The 21,114-nt window shown below is 40.5% G+C and overlaps 1 protein-coding gene and 1 pseudogene across 7 annotated transcripts in view; one reads left to right on the forward strand and one right to left on the reverse strand.

Moving 5' to 3' along the window:
• Aplp2 (amyloid beta precursor like protein 2) overlaps positions 1 to 21,114 on the forward strand; it is a 101,069-nt gene that overhangs the window by 39,768 nt on the left and 40,187 nt on the right. For all 7 annotated transcript variants that reach the window (XM_042696183.1, XM_042696186.1, XM_042696188.1 and 4 more), the window contains one exon: positions 20,787 to 20,960. In XM_042696183.1, the coding sequence (XP_042552117.1) occupies positions 20,787 to 20,960 (174 nt within the window). The remainder of the gene's footprint in view (positions 1 to 20,786; positions 20,961 to 21,114) is intronic.
• LOC122122020 lies at positions 808 to 1,237 on the reverse strand (annotated as a pseudogene).

A 21,114-nucleotide genomic window follows, 5' to 3' on the forward strand; every position in this document is an offset into this window, starting at 1 on the left:
GTCCTCCAGCCTCCAACTTTCTAGTGCTGGGATTAACAGGTGTGGCCATTTCCCTCTCCCAGTCCAAGTACATCTTTGGAAATACTTGTATGTAGATATAAAGGACTGCCTAGTCTTTTTTTTTTTTTTGCTTGTTGTGGGGCTTGAACTCAGGACCTGGGCACTGTCCCTGAGCCTTTGTGCTCAAAGCTAGCTCTCTTACCACTTGACTCACAGGGCCACTTCCGGCTTTTTCTGAGTAGTTTATTGAAGAGTCTCATGGGGACTTTTCTGCCCGGGCTGGCTTTGAACCTTGATCCTCAGATCTCAGCCTCCTGAGTAGCTTGGATTACCAGCACCCGGTTCTAGTCCCCATATTGTATTTAATTCTAATTGTACATGTGTTTCTAATACTTCTCTAATATAAACAGTAGATTTTTTTTTTTTTTGGCACATGAAATTGCTTTATTAGAACAAGGACCCTGGGTCCCTCTGGGAGAACTTGTCTTCCATCTGCCCCGTGCCAGCCATGGGCACAGCCTGCAGACATTAAGGACTCACACCTGTTACAGATACACAGGGCCTCAACATGAATCTTGGCTGGATTAGGGAAGAATTAATCTGGGAAAATCAGTTTTACAGCTCCGTTAATTATAAATATTCTGTTCAGAATATTTACATCGGAAAGAGTTACCCGTTAAGACTACAACATAAAAGCAGAGGAATGAATGACTTCCAATTGGCAGGCTGGCCTGCCCTCCCCGTGGCGTGGTGGGTCCTCTGCAGCCGGGTCACCACTTACGATATCTCTGTCAGAAGCCTCAGGTACTACTGTACCTGGGTGTCAAAGTGGTTGGCTGGCCGACTGTAGGCTGTCCACAGGGGTCCTCCCACAAACAGCCACATGGCCTTCATGTAGTTCATCTCATCCAGCGTGAAGGAAGCGTGATTAGGTCACCCTTCTCCTTGGTGATCCAGATCCACGTGTCCTCCTCGTTCCTGATGTCCAAGTGTCCTCTGCCCTCCAGGATGTAGCGGATCTCCTCGTCCAGGTGCAGGTGGTCCTCATAGAACATCTTCAGCTTCTCTTCATAGTTGGGAAGTTTCTCTTTGCAAATGGTGATTATGTCCATCTAGGAATAGTTTCCTTGCTCTGTCGATCGTTCTCGTGCTTGTCAGCAGCCCGTGCAGTCGCTCCAGGCTCACTAGGTGGCTGGGCTGGCCGTGCAGAATCGTCCATGTACCAGGCCTGCACCATGGCAGCGGCGGGTTTACTGGCATCGGGGAAATAATTTTCAACTGTACTCCAGATTAACATTTGAAAGTGTCTGTGTGGTAATGGGTTCAGAAATTGAAGGTGCACCCTTTGTGAGAAAATGTATTAAAAAAAAAGCTGTCAAAGTGAGCTGCTTAAAAGTTCCTGCTTTGGTCTGATGGATCGGCCCTTGTTGATTATTCTAAGACAATATCAGCAAGTGAAAAAAGGAAAAGAGGAACTACTTTGGGATAAGGAAGGAATTTTTATTTTTATTTTTATTTTTTTGCCTATCATGTGGCTGGAACGCTGGGGCCTAGTCGCTGTCCCTGAGCTCTTTTGCTCCAGGCTAGCCCTCTACTACTTGGAGCAAGAGTGCCACTACAAGTTATGGTGATTAATTAGAGATGAGTCTCATTGACTTCGATGCCCAGCTGGCTTTAATCCAGGATCTTCAGATCTCAGCCTCTTGAGTTGCTAGAATTACAGACATGAGCCACCAGCTCCCAGCTAAGGAAAGATTTTTGAAAAGTGAGAGTTTGTCTTAACTTGGTTGTTCCTAAATGGAATTAAGACACATCTCAGACTGTTGAAGAAATAGTAAAGGGGGTGGGTTTGTTTTGAGATTGCTGTGGGCTATTAATCTTATTTCAAAGTCTTTTAATAGTTACTTTATGTAAATATATCTTACCCTCTTTAAATCATTGAGAACCTGACCTCAACCAATCCTTGTTGAGGGGCAGGGCCTGCTGTGTTAGAGATAAATAGGGAACAGCCTGCCTGCTTTGTGTGCTTGCTTGCCAGATTTTTGTTTGTTTTCTTTTCTTTTCTTTTTTTTTTTTGGCCTGGGCGCTGCCCCTCAGCTCTTCAGCTCAAGGCTAGCATTCTACCACTTGAGCCAGAGCGCCACTTCCAGCCTTTTCTTTTTGCTTATGTGGTGCTAAGGAATTGAACCCAGGGCCTAAGGCATGCAAGGCAAGCGCTCTACCACGGGAGCCACCTTCCCAGCCCTTTTGGTTGTTTTCACCCTCATCTGTAGGAGTAAATTTTGCCTTGCTGAGACAATTCTTTATTTTCATGTTTATTGTTGTGACTCTGGTGGTTCTTAGAAAGTGTGTTTATAATACTTTTGAAGTTCTTTTGAAGTGTCTCATGGTTATACTTACCGTAAACATTCATAGAATTGCGTGGAAGGCATGTAATAGAGCAGATAAACCAGTGCTGAATGTGCATATAGTTCCCAACATAAACATAGAAATTAAAGAAGCTTTTTTTGTTGTGGGCAAAGTGATAGTATTTCTCATTATTTTAACATAATGCTGATTTATATAGTTATGTCTAGATAGCTTAAATTATGTCAGCCACAAATAAAAATTCTCTAAATCCACAGACTTTTTTCTATGAAGAGTTTTTTTTTATTGTGGTAAGACTAATAGATTTCTTACTTTTTCAATAGCATAATAGGTTATTGTTAACTATATGCTCATTGTTGTACAACACACGTCTAGAACTTCTTGTATCTTGTATAGATAAAACTTTTCACCTGTTGAATATTAGTTTCCTTTTTCTCCCTCTCCCTGGAGCCACACTGTTTCTATGAATTTGGTGTTTTTTAGATAGCCCTTCTTAGTGAGGTCCTGCAGTATTTGTTTAACCTATGTGACTTATTTGCATAATGTCCTCCTGGGTTGTTCATTTACCTATAGTAAGATTTCTAGCTTTTTATTTCTCTCTTCTCTTCTACCAGAATTTGAACTCTTGGCCTCATGCTTACTCAGCTTGCTGGCTGATGCTGTATTGATTACTTGAGATCGAGTCCCACAGACTTTTGCTTTGCCTGGCTTCAAACCTATATCCTCCTGAGTATCTAAACTAGGATTATAAACTTAAGTTGCTAGTGCCTTTTTTGTTTGTTTTCTTTGAGACAGGGTCTTACTGTATAAGGTTTTTACTGTATAGCCAACTCCTTAAAAGATGGAGCAGTGTATGTGCCCCAGTGGCTCACACCTGTTATCCTAGCTACTCAGGTGGCTGAAATCTGACGATCACGGTTTGAAGCCAGCTGGAGGAGGGAAGTTTTTAAGATTCTTTTTTTTTTTTTTTTGTCGGTCATGGGGCTTGAACTCTGGGCCTGGGCGCTGTCCCTCAGCTCTTCAGCTCAAGCCGAGAGCTCTACCACTTGAGCTACAGCGCCACTTTCAGTTTTCTGGTGGTTTATTGGAGATAGGAGTCTCACGGTCTTTCCTGCTCAGGCTGGCTTTGAACCTTGATCCTCAGATCTCAGCCTCCTGAGTAGCTAGGATTACAGGTGTGAGCCACCAGCGCCCGGCTAGTTTTTAAGATTCTTATCTCCAGTTACCTACCAGTAGAGCTCTAGCCTTGAGCAAAAAAGGACAGGAGCAGTGCCCAGACCCTGAGTTCAAGCTCCAGGACCAGTAACCCCCCCCCCACCTTCCCCCCCCCCCAAAAAAAGATTGAACAGTATGCCATTTCATCTATCTACCTCCTCTCTGTCCTCCCAGTACCATTTATTGAAGCATCTTTTTTCTGATTGTAAGGTATTGACAACTGTGTCAAAAACTAGCTGGCCATGTATTAAGGTTTATTTCTGGACTATCTGCTGTATATGTCTTTATTTATTTTTACTGGATTTTTTTTGGGGGGGCAGGGTCCAGTCCTGGATTTGCACTCAGAGCCTAGGTACTGTCCCTGAGCTGCTTTTGCTCAAGACTAGCAGCATTCTACTACAGCGCCATTTCTGGCCTTTTTTGTGTATATGGTACTGAGGAATGGAATCCAGGGCTTCATGCATGCTAGGCAAGCACTCTACCACTAACCCACATTCCCAGCTCAGTCTTTTTTTTTTTTTTTTTTTTGGCTTTTTGAGATAGGCCCTTCGTAGCCCAGACTGGCCTAGAACTCTCAGTCTTCCTGTCTAAATCTCTGGAGTTGTGGGATCATAGGCAGGCAGTATACAGTTTTGATTGCTGCAGTGAAGAAGTATGAGTCTTTGTTCCTGTGTCTCAGGATTGTGAGATACTATGTATGCATATGAAATGTGATACCCTTTTCTGTTTCTGTAAAAAACTTTACTGGGATTCTGGTGGGGATTTAATTGAACCTTTAGGTTTCATTGAATAGTATTACCATCTTAACAGTACTAAATCTTCCAATCCTCAAATGCCAAGATTTTTTTTTCTTTTTTCTTTTGGTTTTGAGGATCTATAGGGCCTTGTACATACTAAACACACATTCTACTCTTGAACTGCGTCCCTAGTGTAGATACCAAGATCTTTAAAGTATAATTATTGTAATAAATTCATTAATAGAATAGTCTTTTTTAATTCTACACTTTTGAGGTGTGTTTGAATTTTTTTTTCTTTTAGATTAACTGCCCATCCTCTTCCAGTACACTTTTTTTTTTAATCAGCCTTGGGGCTTGAACCCGGGGCCTGGGCAATGTCTCTGAGCTCTTTTGCCCAAGGCTAGCTAGCACTCTACCACTTTGAGCCATAGTCTACTTCTGGTTTTCTGGTGGTTAATTGGAGATAAGAGTTTCACATACTTTTCCTGACCCACTTGGCTTTGAATTATGTTCCCCAGATTTCAGGCTCTTGAGTAGCTAGGATTACAGGCATGGAGCTACCAAGCACCTGGCTATAATTACACAATCTTCTTCACTGAGATACATAGTACATAATGTAAAGTTGGGGGAGAAAATTTACAGCTTTCAAACTGAATGTGACTTGTCCCTTTTATTTTATTGTCACTTCATTGTGTTTTAAATTCAAAGTACATAGTTTTGTATCCAAATACCACAAGTTTTAATAGAAAAATTGCTCTTCAGGCTTTGAAGAGATGGGAAGCCGTGACAGCAGGGGTTCCTTTTATTTTATTTATTTATTTTTTGTCAGTCGTGGGGCCTGAATTCTGGACCTGGGAGCCCACTTGAGCCACAGTGCCACTTATGGCTTTTTCTCCTTATGTGGTGCTGAGGAATCAAACCCAGGGCCTCTTGCATGCAGACCAAGCACTCTACCACTGAGCCACCATCCCAGTCCCTGGGGGCTCCTTTTAGTTGATAAAATACCTGCAGGAGGCTGACTATGGATTGCCACTCTGGTAGCATTTTCCTTATAGTTAGCCTTTTTCCCTCCTCTTGTATTGGAGCTTTAAAAAATTATTTGAGGCTTAGGAGACTCAGGATCTATATTAATAAATATCCTTCTGGGTTATTGTTTTCAAAGATTAATTTTGTGAACTGATACAAGTCCTAGAAACTGAATGCTGGTTAGTGTTTTTAAAACAATAGGAATAATATTCAGGACAGATTAAAATCAGATTAAATTATTTTAAGTATTGCTTTTAAAAGATTAAATACAAAGCACAGACCCAAATCTAATAAACTCTTAGCCAAAGAGTCATTAGGTGTAATCTTATGTCTAGTACATGTTTGTATCTCGTGTGTAGAGGGTGAAGAACCTAGCCCTCAGGAATGGATGAATGAAGCATGTTGTAGATTGTCTAGTGCCCATCCTTTTAAAATTTTATTTTAAAGGTGTGATACAGAGGGGTTACAGTTACATCAATAAGGCAATAGTACATTTCTTGTCGAATATTGTTACCCCCTCTTGTTTTTCTCCCACTCTCCCTCCTCCCCGTCTCCCCAAGTTGTAAAGTTTATTTCCAACATAGTGTCTTGTGAGTATCACTGTTGTGTTGGTTCACCCTTTGTCCTTTGTCTTACCATTTTGTTATTTCCCTTCCCTTCCCCAAAAGGTAAACATATATACAAGACACAGGGTACCAAAGTAAAAAAAAGTGACATCAGGGGATAAACCAAAGGAAAAGGAAAAAAAAGGGAAAAAAGAAATTACTTTGCACAGTACATTAAGAACAACAACGGAAAAAAAAGCTCTTGTTTTGGAGTTCATTTTGATTAGCATTATTTCATATGGTCATATGTACATAGGTATTGAGCTATTGAGATCCTCTTCTAGGATTATCCTAGATATATACTAATTATTTTTGTAATAATTAGGAAACCTTGGAGGCTATGTTTCTTTGGGTCTGGCTTACTTCATTTAATATGATTTTTTTCCAAGTCTTTCCTTATGAATGGAGCGTTGTCATTCTTTCTGATGGAAGCATAGAATTCCATTGTGACACACAGTTTTTAGTTTCCTTTTTTTGTGGTGTGAGGGTCAAAGTGCACCCTGGTTGAAATTTTAAAATACCAAGGAAGAAAGGTCAGATATAGCTCTGAACAAAGATTTAGGAATCAGATTGGCTTTAGATTTATTAACAACTGAACTAGAAGCTAGAATTGAGTGAGTGTGCAAAATTACCAATAAAAGTGTGTGCCCCAAGAGAAATCCTTTTGAGATCTGTCATGGTTGAAATTATCACTCATAACACCCTTCCTGAGGAAGCTATGAACCACTGAATCCAGAAGGAAGGAAGTTTAAAAAAAAAAAAAAAAAGGAAACCAGAGGAATCCAAAGGAAAGAGGATTGGGATTTTCAGGACAGATGACTTCAAGCACAGAGAATTATCAGTTCAGATGAAGCTAGAGGTAGAAGGCTAGAACAGGTTGTTTTCAGGAAAGAAGGAAATAAAATCCTTACTGTATCTGTACTGTGGGTGTTTTGACAATTTCATGGAGTTTGTTAACTCCATGGACATGGAGTTTGTTAACCATGGACATGTGATACCTAGTACATGTGATACCTAGCAAGGAGAGAAAAGATACAATTACTTATTCTTAGAGGGAATTGCCTGCTTAAGGAAGGAATTGTAAGTACAGTGCACTTGTATGTGTAATAAGAAATAGGGAGTATTGATTTGGCCAGCAGGACAGGTAATGGCTGTAGGTGTCCCTAAGAGTTGAAGCCTTTTTTAATTTAAAAAAAAAAAAAAAAAAAAAAAGCCATTTTTACACAGAAAGTTGGTTGATAATGTCTGGACTAAAAAATAGAGAGAAATACCCAATGTTCAAAAGTATCGAGGTAAACAGCAGCTGGAAGGCCTATTAGCATGGAAGTGCTGCCCCTGAGGGAAAACTGCTGTATGGGAGGACCTGACTCTTGTTTTGGGGCTGTGTTGGCACACAGTTCCTGCCTTGCATTGGGTGGCTTTTCAGACTGTGTGCATCTGGAGTCCTTTGGCAAAGATGGACATTTGAAAAATTGAGACATTCGATTCTGCTGAATGTCTTTTTCTTGTTTTTGTTTTTTGGTGCCAGGTCCACAGAGCCTGGGAGCTGTCTCTGTGCTTTTTTTGCACAAAGCTAACATTTTACATGAGCCACAGCTCTACTTCCAGCTTTTTGGTAGTTTAGTGAATCTCCTGGGCTTTCCTACCTGTACTGGCTTTGAGCCACAATCCTCAGATCTCAGCCTCCTGAGAAGATAAGATTATACATAGGTCTGAGCCACTGGTGCCTGGCCTTATTTACCATTTTTTGTAGATCTGTTTATATGTGGTAGGTGCCCATACAATGTTGATTTAGAAATCACTGTTGATTTTAGTAATGTCTTTAAAAAAAAAAAAAAAACAAAACTAAGAGCTCAGACTTAACTGTATCCTGGGTGCTATTGCTAAGTGTGGAGGTTAGAAAGTTGTGAGCTTAACATTCTAATGGTGAGTCAGACACTGCAGAGAAATGAGCAAGTTAGTTTCAGATTGCTGGAATGTGTCTAGGGGCCCTGAAGGATAGGGTCTTTAGGTTCTGCCCACTAGAGTATAAGCCCTGAAGGGAGAGAATACACCTGCATAGGAGCTGTAGGAATTGTGGACGGAGAGCCTGGAGGATGGGTGACTTGATTTGGGATGTTGGAGTCAGGCAGGAACTACCCCCACGATGGGCCTCCTAGGCCATGTAATCACTTTGAATCCTGGGGAAAGGAAGCCTAATGCATCTGACAGTGGTGACTCATCATGCTGGGTGGAGTCTGGATTCTGATGGTCAAGAGCGGATGGGGTGCATCCGGTGGGAGTTTTTTGGTTTGTTTATGAGGGGCACCTGATGAATTCAAATGCTGTTATGCTTTCCATGGTGTGGAGGTGTTCACACATGTTTACATCTTTTTTTTTTTAACTTGAGAGTAGCTTCTTCTGCTGTCCTTTATGCACTTACTTAGTAGGTGGCTTAAACCCAGGAAAGCTAATTAATGGCCAGTACAGCAAGCAGTAAACATTCTGACTTGTGGAGTACACTAACTTTATTACTTAAAAAAAACTGCTGATAATTACAATAATGCACATGGGCATGAGTCCAAGACAGGAAGAATTATTATTGTCTGAAAGCAAATCTGGTGCAGGCTGATAATGCAGTATATTTACTTTAAAATTTAAAATGACATAAATCATAGGAAAGATGTCTTTTGAGTTGCTTTGAACCTAAAAAAGGTGGAGTACTGTCATTGTTTCCATATTTTTATAATTTTAATGGGCATTAGAAGTTAAAATGATTTGCTACATTAAGTTTGGTATCTGAATATTGTGAGAAAAAACCTTTTCTGTCAGCATGTGCTTATAAGTTCTGCTTTGGCTTGGTGGCTTGGCTCTTATTAAGTAAAAGAGGAACTGCTTTGGGAGTAAGGTTTCGTCTTAAACTGGTTTTTTTTCAAGATGGAATTAAGACACACCTCAGGTTGTTCTAGAAATACCTAGAAATTATTCAGGTACTGTGGATCTTATCTCAAAGTCACCTTATGTAAATCCATTTACCTGATAAACTAGCCAATTTCCTGCTGATTATGAATTTGAGCACTACAATCTGAAGCCTGGGGGCAAGGCCTGCGGCCTTCGGTATGAATGGAGGGGCAGCCTGCCTGCTTGCTCTGTGAGTGCTTGTGTTTCAGTTTTTTTTTTTTAACTGTACTTCTTTTTTGGCTTTTCTTTTTTTGGTACTGGGGATCGAACCCAGGATGTTGCACTTGCTAGGCAAGTGATTTGCCACCGAGCTACATCCCAGCCCATGTGTTAGATTTTTGGCTGATGCTGTGGCACCTTTCTGCAGAAGTAAATTGTGCCTTCCTGAAACAGTTCTTTATTTTTTGTGTCTATATTGTTGTGATTCTAATGGTTCTTAGAGAGCATATTTATAACAATATGCTTAGCAGAATAACTGTGGCTCATCTGTGGCTTCCAAAGTTTGATTTTCAGAGAATAGTAGAACTATAAAGAGATAGAAGGAAAACAGTCTTAGAAGTCAGGATAGTCATTTTCCAGAAAGATAATGGAATCTATACCCTTCTTTATCATCATTTGTTTTTACCACCCAGGAGATCAAACCCAGGGTCTCATGTGCAAGGCCAGCTCCCTACTGTTGAGTTATACCACCAGTCCCAGCCTTTTTTTTTTTTTTTGCTAATCCTGGGTCTTAAACTCAGGGACTGGATGCTGTCCCTGAGCTTCTTTTGCTCAAGGCTAACACACTACCACTTGAGCCACAGGGCCACTCTGGCTTTTTTTATTTATGTGGTACTGGGGAATCGAACCCAGGGCTTCATACATGCTAGGCAAGCACTCCATCACTAAGCCACATTCCTAGCCCCGCAGCTTTCTTAAATTTCTTGTTTTTCAGGTTGCCACCCAAAACTTGTAGACTGTATTAGTCATCTTATTAGCAGGAAACATTAGTAAAAATCATCCTAGAGCTGGGAATCAATGGCTCACATGTTTAATCCTAGCTCTTCGGGAGGCCGAGATCTGAGGGTCGAGGTTTGAAGCCAGCCTGGGCTGAAAAGTCTCTTCAATTCTTTTTTTTTTTGGGGGGGGGGGGGCGGGTCTCGTCGGGCCTGAACTCTGGGCTTGGGCGCTGTCCCTCAGCTCCTCAGCTCAAGGCTGGTGCTCTATCACCTGAGCCACAGCACCACTTCTGGCTTTTTTCTTTTTGCTTATGTGGTGCTGAGGAATCGAACCCAGGGCCTCATGCATGCAAGGCAAGCACTCTACCACTGAGCCACCTTCCCAGGCGTCTCTTCAATTCTTAATCTCCAATTAACCAGCAAAAGCCAGAAGTGGAGATATGTATCAAGTGGATAGAGCACCAGCCTTGAGTGAAGTTAAGGGACAGAGCCCAGGTGCTGAGTTTGAGGCCACGAAAAAATAAAAACAAAAAGAAAAAAAATCACTTAAAATGTGAAATTGTGTTTCATGGATTTGTTTTCTTACTTCTCTGAGCTATCTTAAAGGAAAAGAGATCCAGTGGAATAAGTTTCAAATCTCAGATGCTCATGGTTTTTAATCTCTTGAAGTCAGTTATACAGTATTTCAGCCAAGCCTAACATATTAGTAAAATTCTTAAATTAAGTATTTTTTACTTTTAGTAAAAATAGTCTGCCTAAAGAATAGAATATTTTTCTAGGTATCAGTGGCTCACAACTGTAAAAAAAACTCCTCAGGGGGAAAAAAAAAAACTACTCAGGATGCTGAGATGAGGATTGTAGTTCAAAGTCAGCCCAGCCAGGAAAGTTTGTGAGAAACTCTTATCTCCAATTAAAAAAGCGCAATTTGAGCTGTGGCTCAACTGGTAGAGCACTAGCGTTGAGCAAAAAAAAAATTAAGCCTCAAAACTGGTACCAATAAATAGAAAAAATATTTTGAGAATAACTCTGATAAAAGTACATGAAATACTCAAAATATGCTTAAAATGACTTAAATTGACTTTTTCCTAATATTGTATATAAACAAATGATCATAGAGTATCATATTGCCCAGAAGGGTGCATGGATATGTTGTAGACACTTTCCATCATTTGTTATATTTCTGTCATCTGTGAATCAATAAGAATGATTTGAGTCGGGTGCTGGTGGCTCACACCTGTAATCATAGCTACTCAGGAGGCTGAGCTCTGAGGATCACTTTTCAAAGCCAGCCTGGGCAGGAAAGTCTGTGAGCCTCCTATCTCCAGTTAACCACCAGAAAACTGCAATTGGTGCTGTGGCCCAAGTGGTAGAACTCGCCCTGAGCTAAAGAGTTCAGGTGTTGTAAGGTAAATGATCCCAGAAGCCACATTTTAAAACAGAGAATATTGTAGTCTTTAATACAGTTAACAGGCTGCCGGCTGCCAGTTGTTACAAAGGCCTGCAGCATGCAAATACATACATCACAGCTAGGAAACATGCTAAAGAGGAAAGAAATAGCAAAAACAATACCAACAAGTCAATTCAGCTCCAATGGAGAGCTGAATTGGGACTCCATGATGACTGGAGACGAGCCAGGACACAGGATACAATCACAGCCGCTAGGCTGGTCCGGGCCTAAATAGGTCTGCACAGCGGGCAGATCCTCAGGAAATTCCCAGTCCCAGGCACTAGACGGACAGATTTAGTAACCTATCAGCCAAGTGCCTGCTCCTGCCTCCAGGGATCCGAGTAGGCCCATTACCTGGGAGGCAGGTGATTGGGGGGGGGGGGGTTTCCTCCCCCCCCCCCCCCCCCCCAGCTTGAAAACAAGATGCCAGACCTACCATCCACCATGTGGCCAACATGGCGCCGGCAAGACCTGGCCTCCTTACTTCACAGGGACAGTGTGCAGGCCCAGAGTTCAAGCCCCATGAATGACAAAAAAAAAAAAAAAATTGAGATTAACCTCATTATGAATTTTTAATAAGTAGAACTTTCTAGGTGTTACTTGGAAGTCCTTTCACTCTTTTAAGGTTTAGGCAAATGTAGTCTTGTGCCTTTTTGATACTCTGTCTGTGTTATTAAAATAGCAAACTTAAATAACTACCTAAGTAATATTGGGCAATGAGTTCAAAGGTTAGGCACAAATTAACACCATTGAGATTGTTTTATATACTAACATACGATAAAAGACTGCTTTGCTATGGAATCATAGTGAAATATAACTTAGTGAGAAAGCTCCCTTCCTTGTAATAAGCTAAAATTAGGTATTTAATGTCGCACAAAAGTAAAAACTATGGTAGAGCACTGAAATAACTTCCACAAGGTTGTTCTATAACTAGTGAGTAGATGGGATGTCCATCAGGAAAATGGATTTAGAGCAATAATGTATACAGTGCTTTTTTGAACACAGAAGTGTCTCAGTTACCAACTGCAAATTCATCTTGACCTCACTTCTGGGCCAGCTGGAAGGTGGACCAGAGAGCCAGTACGCCTGCAAACTGGCGATTTTCTTTTAAATGGTAGGACTACATTTAATTGTTAATGTAAATATGTGATAACTGAATTCCCACCAAATGAAATATGGAACATTGAAGAGCTGAGGGACAGTGGCCAGGCCCAGAGTTCAGGCCCCACGACCCATTAAAAAAATTTAAAAAAAGAAATATGGAACATTAATGCCACCTGCTTTATCTTTGTCCGGATTTAATAGATAAAGAAGGAATGCAGTCTTTTAAAGTCTTTTCATGCTATACTGCATTTGGAAAGATGGCCGATCTTCCCTGAGTGCTCCTAATTTAAGCACAGTTCTGTGTAATTGCAGTCAGAGAGAATTAAATCTTTAGGAGCAAGGCATTGCACTTAGTGCTTCTGTGCGTTATTTTAATTTAATCCCCACAACAGGCCCGAGAGGAGGAGGTATATTAGTAGCTCTTTTCACATGGGTGTAAATTTAAAACACCAGCATTGAGGTAGGAGCTCCTTCTATGTGACAAGCAGTGTCTGAAACTCTGTCATTTTAATAGAGGAATGAAGTCATGCTTTAAAGCCATGTTCTTAGCCACCCCCATCTCTTTACATTCATCTGGAACAAAGAATGCAATGAGAAGGCTGAAGGGTGGTCAACACAAATCCCTAGAGCTCCCTTACCCCTGGAAATCAGTTTCTTAGACTCCCTATTTTATAATGGCATTTACGAAGAAACCTAGGAACCAGGAAAGAACTATTTGTGAGAATTTTAGTAAGCACTTCCTTTATAAAAGACTCAGTTCTCATCTCACACATAGTGAATGATAGATCTCTATTAAAATCATAGTGCTTGGATTATCACCTTTGTCATCCAGATGGACAAGTTATCATGTTCCTATAAAAGTCTCAGACAAGCTAAACCATTTTCAATTTGTGAAATGATATCTCATTTATACTTTAATATTTAATGCTCTAATGAAAGCAGTTGTTTGTATACATTATGGCCTCTGAAAATAATGCCTAACAGCTGGTGTACATCAGTGTAAGAATAATGGCCTTTAACACTTGGGAGTTATTCCCTACAACTAATTTACAAGTTTCTAATTAGAGTTAAGTTCAACTATAAAGGATAAGAATTTTCGTTTGGTATAATAAAAACTCATTTTTAAAGAGCAAATATTCTTCATATTGTCACTCAAACTAGAACACCTTTAATAAGAATCCTGCTATGTTTTCAAGTAGTAGGTTGAATCATTAGAAGCATGGTGTTTTTTAAAGTGTTCAAAGCTTTGCTTCACTGATGCTGAACAGGGTTCCAAACTGTAGCCTTTGACAGCAACCAAAGTGGAATTTCAGTATGTTAGCTCTGGGTCAGAACTGTAATGGCCCTCTCATTGCAGGAAGATAAAATTTAATATGTGTGCACCTAGTATCTTACTACATCCTAATTTATGCCTGTGTATTCAGAATAAATAATATGCTTTTTCAAATATTGAGCCTTTTCTGATTATTCTTTTTTTTTAAATTGTTATTGTAAGGGTGATATACAGAGAGGTTACAATTGTATAAGTCAGATAAAGAGTACTTGTTTTTGTTTTTGTTTTTGGTTGGTTGGTTGTGGGGGCTTGAGCTCGGTTGCTTGGACTCTGTCCTTGAGTTTTTTTGTTCAAGGTTAGCGCTGTACCACTTGGAGCCACAGCTTCACGTGCAGTTTTCTTTGAGCCTCTGATTCACCTCAGGTTTTCTGGTGGTTTAGCAACCAGAAATAAGAATCTTTGGATCCTTGGATCCCAGCCTCCAGAGTAGCTAGGATTTCAAGCATGAACCAACCTCTAGTGCCCAGCAAGAGTACTTTTCTTTTTGAACAATGTCATCCCTTCCCTTGCTCTGTTATTTCCCTCCAGTCCCCGCAAGTTTGTTTGTTTTGTTGGTTGTGGGGCTTGAACTCTGAGCCTGGGTGCTGTCCGTGAGCTCTTCAGCTCAAGGCAAGTGCTCTACCACTTGAGCCATAGTTCCACCTCTGTTTCTCTGGTGGATGATTGGAGATAAGAGTCTCACGGACTTTACTGCCTGGGCTGGCTTTGAACTGTGATCCTCAAATCTCCTTAGTAGCTAGGATTACTAGAGTGAGCCATGGTGCCCAGTTTTTTTTTGTTTTTTTTTTTGCCAGTCTTGGGGCTTGAACTCAGGGCCTGAGCACTGTCCCTGAGCTGCTTTTGCTCAAGGGTAGCACTCTATCATTTGAGCCACAGTGCCATTTCTGGCATTTTCTGTTTATGTGGTGCTGAGGAATGGAACCCTTTATCACTAAGCCACATTCCCAGCCTTGTGATTATTCTTTTTTTTGTTGTCGGTTCATGGGGCTTGAACTCTAGGCCTGGGCGCTGTCCCTGAGCTCTTAGCTCAAGGCAAATGCTCTACCGCTTGCACCACAGCTCCACTTCCGGTTTTCTAGTGGTTTATTGGAGATAAGAGTCTCACGGACTTTCCTGCCGGGCTGGCTTTGAACTGGGATTCTCAGATCTCAGCCTCTGAGTAGCTAGGATTATAGTTGTGAGCCACCGGTGCCCGGCTCCTCTGATTATTCTTAACAAATTGCAACATAAAAATGAACTCCTTTTCCTCTCCCATTCTCTCCCATTCCCTCCCTCCCTCCCTCTTTCTTTCTCTTTCTCTGTCTCTCTCTCTCTCTTTCCCTCCCTCCCTCTTCCTCCCTCTCTCGCTCCCCCTCCCGCTCTACCTGTGGCCTTAAACTCTTGGGTTCAAGTAAATCTTCTTGCTTCATCCTCAGTAGCTGCTGGGACTACAAGTGTGTACCACCAGGCCCAGCTTGTCATCCTTTTTTTTGAGTCTCTTGAGATTGGAACATGGCCTCCAGAGTGAAATCCAGGCTAGTAATGAACACAGTTGAAAACAAAGACATTTCCTCTACCCCCCACCCCTGCTTTGTCCACTTCCTGGTGGTTGTTTTTTTTTTGTTGTTGTTGTGTTTTAGAGGTTTGGGGGTGCTTAATTGGAGACAAATGAGTCTCACAGCTTTGGGCTGGCTTTGAGCCATGAAGCTCAGATCTCAGCTGCTTGAGTAGCTAGGCTTTTATAGGTGTGAGCATGGCCCTGAAAAACACTTCCTTTTTTATGGTGCTGGAGCTTGAACCCAGGGTTTCCTTCACACGAGGCAAGCTGTATACCACTGAGCTACGTCAGCCACCAAAACCAAGTTTATTTTGAATTAATTTTAGGCTTTTAATAAAGTTGCAAAAATATTGAGATCCACTATATCTTCCAGAACTGTTAATCCTTAAAAGCAGTCATCAAAACCTGAAGATTCACATTGGCACTGTTTATACAAATAATTGCTTCAGTTTTTGCTTCCTTGCTCCAGGATCTGGTCTAGCCTCCCCCCTACTACTTAGTTTACTTGTCATTCCTATTTAACCATTTCTAATCAGTAACCATCTCTCTTTTTCCTGATCAGTATTAAGTCTTATTTGGCTGGTGTCTTAGATGTCTCGACTCTTAAAGTAATCCTCTCTCTTTTTTGTTAGATAATAAATACCTTGAGTAGCCTAAGAACAAGATTTTTTTCAGTTAAGTAAATCTTTCGTGAAGGTTTGTGAGCACTGATGTAAGCCATTTTATAAGTTAAAAATCATGAAGTGTCATTCAGCATTTGAACAAACAAGAAAATGACATAGAGCTCCTTCAAAAATTTTAATTGTCATTTTACTGGCTTTATCCTTGGGGGGGGGGGGGGAGATGTTGAAGTAAATCATGTCTTTTGCTGTAATAGCCACCAGGTGGTAACTAGATGCTGCAGATGCCTGATACAAATTCAATGTAGCTACATTCTGTGTCTGTTAAAAGTAGAACTGTGTTGACTTTGCCTTCCCACTCTGGGACATGGTTACAACCTAGGACCTTTCAGTCTGAGGAAATGTGATTTCCAGAAGTAGGACAAATCCCGGCCTTGGGGAAAATGCTACTTCTAGCAGGCACTGATACAACCCTAGGAGCCAGGCTTGATTGTGCTTTAGCGAGGAAAGAACTAACTGAACTTATGTACTAGCTTTGGGGTAGGAGGGTTGGGTTGGTCCTGAGCAGCTTTGTGAAGGTGTATAGGGTACTGGTTGTCCAGGAGTTGTGAATCTTGAACTTAGTGATTAAAGGACTTTATTTAACATATGTTCAGATTTATTATATTTATGAATTTATTGCTTTATGCTATTTCAGAGTTTGAACCGTTATTAGAAACACTTTTTTTTAACCAAGTTGAATTTCTTTCCTTGGATAGCTAAACTCTTCCTTGAGCCAAATTAATAAAATGGAATTTCTTATTAAGGATGAATTATTAAGTGAAGTGGAAGCTAGGAAAGCAATTGATGCAGTTTGTTTTTAAAGCCTTAAAAGTGCTGCAATGTGCATAGATCACAAGGCCTGGCTTAAGTGCCAGAACATGGGGCATTAATTTTCTTTCATAGAGGATTCCAGGTTCACAGGATATCGGAAGTGCTGACTTGGCAGTGAAATCCCATTTGTAACAAGTTAGATTAGGAAACAGGATTGATTTATATGTTGATGTAATGGATCCAGGCACGATCTATGTATAAGGAAATGGAGAGCACATTGAATAAGAACATTTTCAAAGTGAAGAAGTAAGAACATTTTAGAAGACGTGACCCTATCATGCACTAGGTGAGCTTTGGGGCTATCTTTGATTAGTTGATTCCAAGACATGGTCCACAGAGGCTTTTTATATTTCAGATGATACCTTCTTGAGAGTCTCTCATGACCACAAGGATTAATCTTTCTGAACTCAGAAGTGAATCACTATAGCCTATTAGCTGTCTGGATTGATTCCAGTTACTCTCCTTTTTCTTGGTGGTAACTGCTATGAGGATCTGTTGCTGCTTCACTCCTCTTCCTGTTGCTTTAACCTCTGGTGTTTTAGATTCTCTTTAGGGAAGGGAAGGTTGACCATCTCAGCACAGAAATCAAATGCACTTACACTGATGTGGTGACCTCTGTGGTTGACTCATAAACTGAGCGTTTATACAGTTGGAACTCTTGTGGTCTTTTAGCCAACAGTAGTGATAATGAGTAACACATGAAACATTGGTGCTGATGAATGGCTACTTGCCCTAGAATTGACCTAGAATTGACCACTCCAGTGTTGGAGCTGTCCTGGATTACTGGCTTTTCTTTGTTTATTTCTATGTAGGCTTTTGAGGTAAGAAGCAAAGATTTGGGAAGAATGCTCATTTCTGTACATATACGTACACACATCACTGCCTCTGGGTTTTCTCTACCTATGGAAGTATAACTTGAAAGTATAGCAGCTGACACTAAGCAAAAGGAAAGAAATGTACATATCACCCGATGTGGAAGAAATAACTGTATTGTCAATTCTCATAGAACTCAAACTTTATAGACCATGATAAAGACTGTTTGCTCCATGAAGGTTAAGAATGTGTTTGTGACTTTTAAGTATCATTATCTCACAATACTGTGATATTTATGTAATCGCTTAATCACAATTTAAAAATAACAAAAAAACCCCCAAAAAACCTAATTAATTGTACACAGAAATTATGGACATAATTCTGTATTTTTGTGATTCATACTTGTAAAATTCAGATTTTTTTATTTGTTAAAAAAAAAAAAGAAAGTATAACTTAGGCTGGGAATGTGACTTAGTAGTAGGGTGCTTGCCTAGCATGTATGAAGGCCAAGGTTTGATTCCTCAGTACCACATAAACATAAAAGTCCAGAAGTGGTGCTCTGGCTCCAGTGGTAGAGTGCTAGCCTTGAGCAGAAGAAGCTCAGGGACAATGACTAGGCCCTGAGTTCAAGCCCCAGGACTGGCAAAAAAAAAAAGAAAAAATTAAAAAATAATAAAGTATAATTTGTTTTCCTCTGTATTATAATCCAAATTTCTAGCCACAGTCCTTAGATACCAGTCACAAAAGAGTTTTTTTGGTATGCATTTTGAGCTTTAGTATGAAAATTAAGCACATTTGTCTTGTGCACACAATTTGTTTGAATTAGTTATCATTAGATTATTACTTATAAATAAGTATGTAATCCTTTCACCAAATATCTTGGAGGAGTTGGGAATTTACATAGGTCTGTGGCTTCATAGTCCGTTTACCTGAAGGCACAACCTTTCTCTTTTAAAATGATTATTTCTCACAGCAGGACTACATTCAGTTTTAGTTGATAAAAGTGCTGATTGTTTGTTGGATCTAATTGAGGTGTTTTCCAGCAGTGATAGGTATTGACAACATTTTAATTTCAAATTAACCTCCAGCCATATAACAAATGTTTATGTGTCTCTTGTACCAGTAGAAAATTATTTCACTAAGCACGATCCTAATTATTAAGTTATTGGTGTTTATTTCTTATTTTGTCTAATGTATAAATTAAATTTTATTATATGTCTTGGAATGTGGCTTAGTGGTAGAGTGTTTGCCTCACATGCTTGAAGCCCTGGGTTCAATTCCTTAGTACCACATACATTGAAAAATCCAGAAGTGGCGCTGTGGTTCAAGTGGTAGAGTGCTGGCCTTGAGCAAAAGAGGCTCAAGACAGTGCCCAGGCCCTGAGTTCAAGTCCCAGCACTGGCAAAAAATAAAAAAAGATAAAAATATATCTTGTCTTATGAATGTGTAGGAAAAATATGTATTGGGTTCACATATATCTGTGGCCTCACAGATGAAGGACAATTAGATGCACACATACCTGTGTGCTTCCAAAACAGTGCTTCATAGAAGTCTTACTACTGTAATTCCTTTTTTTTGTTGTTGGTTATGGGGCTTGAACTCTGGGCTTGGGCACTGTCCCTCAGCTCTTCAGCTCAAGGCAAGCGCTCTACCACTTGAGCCACAGCGCCACTTCCAGTTTTCAAGTGGTTTATTGGAGATAGGAGTCTCACAGTCTTTCCTGCCCAGGCTGGCTTTGAACCATGATCCTCAGATCTCAGCCTCCTGAGTAGCTAGGATTACAGGCGTGAACCACTGGTGCCCAGCTTACTACTGTAATTCTTGCCTGCTTTATATCACCACCTGAATTTCTTTTTTAAAAATTCTTATTAAAAAGGTGATGTATAGAGTCAGATAATGAGTACATTTCTTTTTGGATGTCACTCCTTCCCTTGCTCTCACCTAAAATTCTCAAAACAATAGGATACTGACCAAACAATGACTTCATAGAATAGTTAATATTTTTGTTTAATTTTGTTTTTTGGTTGGTCTTGGGATTGAACTCTGGGCCTGGGTGCTACACCTTAGCTCTTCAGCTCAAGGCCAACACTCTTACCATTTGAGCCACAGCACCACTTCTGGTTATCTGGTGGTTAATTGGAGATAAGAGTCTCACAGGCTTTCCTGCCAGGGTTGGCTTTAAACCACAATCCTCAGATCTCAGCCTCCTGAGTAGCTAGGATTACAAGTGTGAGCCACTGGCGCCTGGCTATAGTTGATTATTTTTATCCAGCACAAGCTAAAACATTGTGTCCCCACCATCCTTCCTTCCTCTCTGTTCCAGCGCTAGGGGTTCCATCTTTCTGAGCCATTTTATTTTCCTGGGCACACCCTTGTGTCCTTTCAGTACATTCTTAGAGACCAGAAAAAATATCAGAATTGCATCTTGAAAATGGTATTGTGGCCGGGTGCTGGTGGCTTATGCCTGTAATCCTAGCTACTCAGAAGAGGCTGAGATTAGAGGGTCATGGTTCAAAGCCAGCCCGGGCAGGAAAGTCCAATCCGTGAGACTCATATCTCCAAAGTAACCACCAGAAAACAGGAAGTGGTACTGTGGCTCAAGTGGTAGAGCACTTACCATGAGCTGAAGAGCTCAGGGATAGAGTCCAGGCCCAGACTTCAAGCCCCACGACTGATCTGAAAAACAAAAACAAAAAGGTATTGTGCATAAATCTCTGAAAACATCCAGTGGTAAACTAAAATTCTTTCTTTTGGTCTACAATCTGGGTGTCTCTCCATCTTTTCTCTATCTCATTTTCTACATTCTGTATCCACAGTAAGCCCAAGGCTCAACTCAAGGATCATTCTCTTCAAGAAACTTCCTTATCTTTCTACACAAGCTCTGTTAGATTCCTTTTTATGTATTTTCTCAGTACTGTATTCTTTTTATCCTTAGAACTGTGAATGTGATCAGATACTTGGATTTTGATTTGGCATTGGACTGGAATCCTGGGATTATAGGGCCATGGTATTTTCCTTGTGTTTTAGGCACTTAGCTCATTGCTTGGCAAAACAGCTACTAGATAAAATTTTGTTGTTGGTGGTGTGTGAGTGAATTAAGAATGAGTATCGATATTTGAAAGAAAGAGTAGAATGGAGATTGTCAAGTTAAAAGTTCTGTCACAAACTATTGAATGACTATTACCCTGCCAGCTTTGTTGGAATAAACCTAGAATGTTTTTCCTTTGGTAGGCTCTTGCCGCCAATGCTGGAACAGGATTTGCTGTAGCTGAGCCTCAGATTGCAATGTTTTGTGGGAAGTTAAATATGCATGTGAACATTCAGACTGGGAAATGGGAACCAGACCCAACAGGCACCAAGAGCTGCTTTGGAACAAAAGAAGAAGTTCTTCAGTACTGTCAGGAGGTAAGATTGTTGCCAGGAAACTAAAACCTTTTTTTTTTTTCTGGACCAGAGTTGCATCTGCATACTTTGGAAATAGATATTCTATCATTCTGTTCCCTTGACCCTAAGACCAGGGTGCTAATAATGGTGCCTGGGCCTTTTGTTTCTCAGTATG

The sequence above is a fragment of the Dipodomys spectabilis genome, unplaced genomic scaffold (assembly GCF_019054845.1).
Source record: "Dipodomys spectabilis isolate Male_0828 unplaced genomic scaffold, ASM1905484v1 ptg000201l, whole genome shotgun sequence".
Classification (NCBI taxonomy): domain Eukaryota; kingdom Metazoa; phylum Chordata; class Mammalia; order Rodentia; family Heteromyidae; genus Dipodomys; species Dipodomys spectabilis.